Consider the following 8,884-nt stretch of genomic DNA (forward strand, 5'->3'; position numbering starts at 1 on the left):
CCGCGCGTAATTAGGTCCTCGCCTGGCGCATCTCTTCAGCAATGCCTCCATCTTTTCCTTTCTTTTGAGAGCTGATGCAGCTCTCTCTGGTTAATGCAGCCTTGCGTACTGTAACAGGAAAGCCGCAATCCCTGCCATAATCGGTGTTGCATATGACGTCCCAGAACGTGACTTGACATACCTGTGTGGAGTTATCTTGTCGTGGCAAAGCAGCATCGGCCATGCCGACTCGATTGACTCGCCAACCGTTGCAACATTAAGATTGTCGGGCTCGGCGGTTGGACTAAAGCCTGATGGAGTTCCCCAGGTGTCGGTTGAATGGACACAGATAGCCTGCGAACTGCTTGCAGGATAGGCTCGCCCAAGTCGGCCACCACTATTAGAAGCGGCGGCAAATATGAGAATTTTCTTACTGTATGCCTTGTCGATAGCATCCTCAAGCTCATTGTAATGTTCAAAATCCGTGAAGGGCCACCCGAATGACAAAGAGATGATGTCTACATTCCAGTTGTCAATTGCGTGGTTCATGGCCTGTATGTATTAGTTTCGAAATGCTATAGGTCAATGACATGTGGATCCTTTACGAACATTCACAACGTTCTTGACATTTGGTGCCGCATTCTCTTCGTCCGCAATCTTGGCAATATAGAGATTGGCATCTGGGGCGTAATCAAATATTAAACAGGCAGTAAAAGTGCCATGTCCGTTCAAGTGGGGTATAAACCTTTGGTTACTGTTATAAAAGTTAAGCACTGCTTTAATTTTTTCTTCCTGAGCTTCGAAGACATAATAATCCCGATCTATACCCGTATCAAGAATTGCGATCTTAACGGGGTTTGGCGGAGGAACTGGTAGGTAAGTTGTGATAAACCTATCGTATACTGTCTCGTATTCAGTTCTCCAGTTTATGTAATCCTTGGTCCTATAGATTTATGGTTTATTAGCAAAGGTTATACTCAAATTTGAGTAAAACTGACTAAATAACGTTCTTTTAATAAGATTCTTATGGAGCTTACTTTGCAGTAGAATGACCTTTGTTATTGGCCTTATTGTTAAAATATTAAGATACTTAGTAAACTGTTTTATAATTTATTAAAGAAATTAGATTTATTAAAAATAATATAAAGGAAATTAAAGGACTATTAGAAGTTAGGTTAGTAAAAAAAAGTAAAGAAGTATAAAAGTAAGTTTATAAAAGCTTTATATTAAGTATATAAAATAAGTATATAAAGGTAATTATATTTATTTTTAACTTTTATAATTATATAAAATTCTTAATTATTTATATAATATATATTATTATACTAAAGGCTATATAACCTTTAGTTTACGCTTTTTTAGTATAATTAAAATAATTTTATAATATAAGCTTTAAGCCTTACTATAAGGTTAATATACTTTTTTAAGCTTTAATATTAAGCTTATTAATTAACTTTAATATATTACTTTTTTTTTAAAAATATTATTTTAGTATTTTTAATAATTACTTTTTTTAATTAAAAATTTAAAAGTTAGTTTTAGTAATATTTATTTAAAATATATTATAAATAAGCTTAAGTTTTAAGCTTATTTTATTTTTATTATAAATATATTATTATTTTAGTTTATTTTTTATAAAAAAATATTAAATTAAATATAAAATTAAATATTATTAAAAACCTTTTAAATTTTTTTTTAATTATTATAATACCCTTAGTTTTTATAATATAGTTAAGAAAATAAAGTAATAGTAAAAAATATAAATTTATATAACTGTTATAAGCTAACTCTTATAGCCATAACCATAGGCCGCCCTAGGTAAAAGGCCATAGATAAACAACAGGCTAATTAACTAATAAAAAATAACTTAATAAAATTAATTATTAAGTTAATTAAGTATAACTTAATAAACTCTACTATTAAGAATATTAAGGATACTTAGCTAACTAAGTATATAATTTTAACTTCTTTATACTTATTTAAAATAGTTAAATAGCTAGTTATAAATATAGAATAATACTTAATTATATTTATAAAAGTATTATTTACTAATTATATAAATAAACCCTTTTATTTTTATTAATTACTTATAGTTTAGCCTAGCTTATTTACTAATATAAACTTAGTATAAAGTTTATCCCTTAGGAATTCCTTTTATACTAATTATATAAAAGCTTAACTTATTATATATTTATAACTTTTATTTAAAGGTTACCTTAGACTATAGGTAATATTATTATAAAAATACTAAATAGTTAATTTTAAAGTTCTAAACGTAGGAATAGATTATAAAAATAAAGCTTAGAGTATTTAAAATAATAATATTAAAATTTTAGACTTTATTAAAAAAGTAACTAAAACTATAAACCCTATGCCTTAACTAGCTTTATAAAAACCACTGGCTAATATAACTAAGGGAACTTAGTAACTACTAAACCTAAAAGCTTTAGCTACCTAAATAAAAATAACTATTAAGAATTAGTAAAATATTATTAATAACCTTACTAATTAACTTAATATATAAGGATAATAATTACCTATAGCCTAAGGCTAGTAAAAATAACTATATAATAAAGAACTAAGTAAAATTATTAAACTACCTCTGCCTATATTATTTAATAAAGACTTATAAAAAATAAAAGGGTTTTTTATAAATATAAAAGCTTATTTTAGGTACTTTTTAATAACTATAGCCTTATAAAAATAATAAATTAATATTATAAAAAGTTAATTTATTAAAAAACTAAAAAATTAGTTTAAATTATATTTTTAAAACTTTAAATAATATAACTAAGCTAAAAAGAAGGTAATTATTAATATACTTTTTAATAATTATAAAGAATTTAAAGACTAACTTAAGGTATTATTTAGCTAAATTAATAAAAAGAAAAAAGTAGAAAATATACTACTTAAACTTTAATAATAAAGGGTATATACTAAGTATATAGCTAAGTTTATTTAAATTTACGCTAAAATAAACCTTAAAAATATAGCTAAGAAAATACTATATTACTAAGGATTAAAATTAGAAGTAAAAGATAAACTAATATAAAATAATCTCTTAGATATATTTAAAATACTCTTTAAAAAAGCTAGCTATATTAATAATTATTAATTTAAATAATATAAAAAATAATAAGTAGAAAAAGAAAGAAATAATAAGGCTTACTACTGCTTTTATTATTATATTAATTATAGTAAAAAATATAATATAGCCTTATATAATAATAAAAAGCTAAAACTAATAAACCTTAATATTATTAATACCTATAAGATTACTAAGTATAATTATTATAAAAAAAAAAGCTACTTAAAAAAAAACTACTAAAGTAAGTATAGTAAATTAAATACCTTAAAAAAACTTATTAATAAAAGGAAGTTTAATAAAGTATAAATTAATATAATTAAAATAGTCTTTTATAAACTATTTAACTAAACTGCCTACTATAATAATTAATATCTTATATATAAAAGTAAAAAAAAAAAATTAGGATAGTTCTCTAAGGTACTTAAAAAAAAATAGCCTAAATAAATTAAAGTAAATACTATAATTTTTAAAAAAGTTAGTTATTAATAAATAATTAACTAAGCTATTAATAATATACTTATTACTATTTTTAATAAGGGTATAAAAAACCTAAAGAAGTAAGTATAATATTATACTAAAAATATTAATAATAATAAAATTATAAATATAAATATAATAAAAGTATTTAATAGCCTTATATTAAATAAAATAATATACTTAAGTAAATTTTAATAAATCCTTAAAGAAAAAGAAATTATATAATAGTAAGCTTTAGGAAATAATAAAATAATAAAATATATTAATATAAGCCCTTATTACTTTACTTTAACTAAAGATTAGTTTTTTAAATAAGAAGAAATATAACTTATATATAATACCCTGTTTATAGAAAATTACATATAGTTAATTATAAAATAATATAATAATATATTATATACCTAGTATTATATAATTAAAATTAATAACTAATACTTTTAAATTTAATATAGTAACTTATATAATAAATATTATATAGAAGCTAACTTAAATAAGTGCCTTAATTAATAATATAGCTAATATTTTAACTATAAGATTAAGGATTAGTATAACTTAAAGTAGGAGCTAGAATATCCTAAGTTTAATTTTTTATAATATAATAATAAAAACTATAAGAAATATTAAGTAGTAAAAGAAAACTATTAATAAATTTAATAATAGTTATACTATAATAAGTATAATTTTAAAATATATACTAAGGGATATATTTATAAAAAAGATATTATATATTTCTATAAGTATATTCTTAATAAAATTAATATTAATAAATACTAATAATACTAAAAACTTTAAAAATAATAAATATAATAATAAGGAAGTAATAATTTTAATATTATTTACGCTAATATATTAACCTATAATATTATAAAGGAAGATTATAATCTTATTAAGAAAATAGAAATATAGATTAATATAGTTAAATTAACTAAAGTAAGAAAACTTAGAATTAATATATAATTTAATAATAATATTATTATTATATATATTAATAATAAAGTAGATTATAACTTAATTTTACTATAATTAATTAAGGAACTTTAAATCCTTATATAATAAAAAAAATAAGTATTATAAATTATAAGTATTATAAAAGTAAAAATAAAAAAAGGACTTATTAAATATAAAACTAATTATCTTCTACTAACTATTAATAAAAATACTTATTATATTTAATTTAATATTCTAAATATACTAAAGGAGAATATCCTTTTAAATTACCCCTAGTTATTTAATAATAACCTTATTATTTAATAAAAAAATAACTAAGTTTACTAAAATATTAAGAATATACTTAAATATTAATTATACTAAAGAGAATAAAAAGGTAAAGTTATATTACTAAAAGAATTAGAATTCTTTATATTAATTATAAAAAATATAAAAAAAATAGTTAAGTTTAAAAAAAGTAAATTACTAATACTACTATAATTTAATAAATAATATAAAAAGGCAGAATATATTTATATTAATAGAATTATAATAAGATTTAAAAATAAGCTAGTAATATTAAATAATATACTAAGTAATATATATAAGAAAAAAAAATTAAAAAAACTTAAAAACACTTTTACTAAAATACCTTACTAATATAAATAATATTAAAAGCTATTTAGGCTATATTAAATACTAAGTTACTATTATACTTATAATAAAATTACTTTATTAAACTAGTAAATAAAAAGTAACCTAAGATTTATAAAATATATAACCTTAATAAAAAAAAGCTTAAAATATTAAGAAAATAGTTAAATAAATAATTAAAGAAAGGATATATTTAAGTTTTTATTTTATTAATAAAATACTCTGTAATATTTATATTAAAGAAAAATAAAAAGTTATAATTAATTATTAACTATTAATAACTTAATAAAATCTTAATTAAAAATTAAATACTACTACCCTTAATTTTTAAAATTAAAAATAGGCTAGTAACTATATAATAATTTATAGCTTTTAACTTTAAAAAAGCTTATAACCTTATTTAAATTAGAAAGGGAGATAAATAAAAAATAGTATTTAAAATATACTATAAATTATTTAAATATTTAGTTATACTTTTTAGATTTACTAATACACTAACTATATTCTAAAGAATAATTAATAAAGTCCTTAAAGAATATATTAATAACTTTATTATTATATATTTTAATAATATATTAATTTACTTTAATACCCTTAAAGAATATAAATAATATATATACTAAGTTTTAAAAATATTATAAAATATAAATTTACTAATAAAAAAAAAAAATACTAGTTTTATATATAAAAAGTTAACTTTTTAAAATATATTATTTTACTAAGATAAATTAAAATAAACCCTGCTAAAATAGTAGTTATTAAGGAATAAAAAGTCCCTAAAATAATTAAGGAAATATAAAGTTTCCTTAAATTAGCTAATTATTATTAATAATTTATTTAAAATTATAGTAAAATTATTATACTACTTATAAACTTTATAAAAAAAAACCTAAATAATAAAAAAAAAATTAACTAATTAATTATAAAAAAAAAGCTTTAGAAGTTTTTAAAGTATTTAAAAACGCTATTACTAGCGCACTAGTATTATAAATATATAACCCTATAAAGCCAGTTATTATTAAAATAAATACTTTAAATTATATAATTAAAGGAGTTTTTAGTTAATAAAATAATAAAGGAATATTATATTTAATAGCCTTCTTTTTTAAAAAACTCTATAGACTTAAGCTATAATACTCTACCTATAACTAAGAATTTATAACTATTTTTAAAGTATTTAAAAAATAAAAATTATACTTATTAAATAATAAGTATAAAATTATTATATATTTAAATTATAAAAATTTTATAAATTTTATTATAAAAAAAATAAATATTTTAATATAGTAAGAAAAGTATTTTTAGTTTATAATTAAATATAACTTTAAAATTATACTTTATAAAGGATTAAAGAATAGTTATATAAATACTTTTAGCTATAAAAAAGACTATTTTAAACTAATATTAAAACTTACTTTACTAATATTTTAAAAAATAGTAAAAGGGTATTATAAATTAATAATTATTAATACTTTTTTTATAATAAAAAATAAAAACCTTATTTTTAATAAAATTAAGGATAAAGCTAATAATTAAATACTAAACTAATTTCTTAAAAATATAACTTTTATAAAAAAACTTTTATACTAAAATAAAAAAATCTAAGTATTAGAAATACTATAGTAAAAAGTAATAAAAATAATTTATAAATATTTATTATATAAATATAAAAAAGTTACTAAAATACTATAATAAGTTTAGTAATACTATACTTTTATAAATATAAAGAAAATTATTAAAGGAATTATTTAATTATATATCCTATATATAAAAATAAAATCTAGTTAATAAAAACCTTATAGTAAACTATAACTATTACTAATCCTAAAGCACCCTTAAAGCTTTATTTTATTTAATTATATTATTAAGCTACTATTATTAAAGAAGTTTATAATAAATATAATATATAATAGTATTTTTATTATTATTAATAAATTAATAAAATAAAGTATTTTTATTTTATATAAAAAAGGAAATATAGTAGAAAAACTAGGCTATATAATATAAAAGTATATAATCTTAAAATATAAATTACTTATAAATATTATATTTAATAAAAGATTAATATTTATATTTAAATATTAGTAAAATACTATAGTAAAAATAAAAATAAATTATAAAACTAATATTATTTACTATTTTTAAATAAATAAATAAATAAAATAAACTAATTAAATTATTAAAATATATTTATAAAGCTATATTAACTTTAATTAAAATAACTAAGTTAAGTATTTACTAAATATAGAATTCTTTTATAATAATTTAGTTTTAAAATTAATAAAACTTTTATTATTTTATATTAATAAAGGGTATTACCCTTAAGTATATAAAATATTATAAAAAAGAGAAAATATATAAAAAGTTATACTTAAGGTAAATAAGCTTAAAGAATTATACTAAAAACTATATATATAATTTAAACTTATATAAAAATATATAAAAAAGTATATAAATAAAAAAAAGCTTAAAGAATTAACCCTTTAAAAGGAAAATATAGTTTACTTATTTTAATATACTTAAGGAGAAAAATAAGCTAATATTAAAATAAATAGGCTAAGTAATAAGCTAAACTATAAAAAAGTTAAGCTTTATAAAATTTTAAAGAAAATTAATAAAGTTAATTATAAACTAAACCTCTTAGAATAACTAAATAAATAAAAAAAACTAATATATTTAATTTTTTATATTTTACTATTAAAAAAAATATTAATAAATAAAAATATAAGAAAACTTATTAAAAATAAAATTATTATTAAAAGTAAAAAACTTAAATATAAAATTAATAAAATAATATTACTAAAAATAAATAAAATAATTAATAAACTTTATTACTTAGTAAAATAAAAAGAATATAATAAAAATATAAATAGCTAGGAATTAAAAAATAATTTTAAATATATTAATACTACTTTAAAAAACTTCTAAAATAAACTTTATAAATATTTATAAATATAATAAAAACTTATAATAAAAAAACCTATACCCCTTAAATTACTTAGGAAAATAATAAAAAAATACTTTTTAATAAAGTAAAAAGATTTAAATTTAAAAACCTTAAATTATTAATAAAAGAAAATTAATTAATAGTAATTATTTATAAACCTAAGGTTATAGAATTATTTAAATTAGGTAGTAATATTTTAGCTTAATAAAAGGCCTTTACTTTTTACCCCTGCTTCTTATACTTTACTTTTTTAACTTACTCTAGCTCCTTTAGATTTTTAATACTATAAGTAATAACTTATTATATTTTCTTAAATTATTTTTTTTTTTTTAAAATAAAAATATTTAACTTAAGTATTAGCTTTAAATTACTTTTCCTTAGCCTTTTTTAAATTAGAATTAAGCTTAGTACCTTAAGTAGCTATATAATTAAGTTAAAATACTAATAAATTAAATACCTTATAGTTAAATTATTAATAATAAATATATTAAATATAATAAAAAGAATTATTTTTAAAAAAAAAATATTAATAATTTTACTTTTTATAATAAAAATATAACTTTATTATTAATAAACTAAGTAAAATAAAATATTTAAGGGCCTTATATTATAATACCTAAGAAAACTTAAAATATTTATATTTATTATTAATTATAGTTAATATAAATATAAAAAAAATAAAGAAAATAAATACTTACTAAGTATATAAGGATCCCTAGGTATAATATATAATAGGTTTTAAGGATAAAATTAACGGAAGAGAGATATTATATTATAAGCTAACTTTTATAATTATAATTATAAACTGCCCT

At 17.0% G+C, this 8,884-nt stretch overlaps 1 protein-coding gene across 1 annotated transcript; it reads right to left on the reverse strand.

The window, feature by feature from the left end:
• Window positions 1–10: 10 nt before the first annotated feature.
• On the reverse strand, window positions 11–528 carry Triagg1_9177 (uncharacterized protein; the record flags this gene model as incomplete). Its single annotated transcript, XM_062904106.1, has 2 exons — window positions 11–131; window positions 182–528. 2 exons carry the CDS (start codon window positions 526–528, stop codon window positions 11–13), a joined length of 468 nt encoding a protein of 155 aa, XP_062751950.1.
• Window positions 529–8,884: the final 8,356 nt, after the last annotated feature.

The sequence above is a fragment of the Trichoderma aggressivum genome (assembly GCF_033847375.1).
Source record: "Trichoderma aggressivum f. europaeum strain CBS 100526 chromosome Unknown scaffold_049, whole genome shotgun sequence".
Taxonomy (NCBI): Eukaryota; Fungi; Ascomycota; class Sordariomycetes; order Hypocreales; family Hypocreaceae; genus Trichoderma; species Trichoderma aggressivum.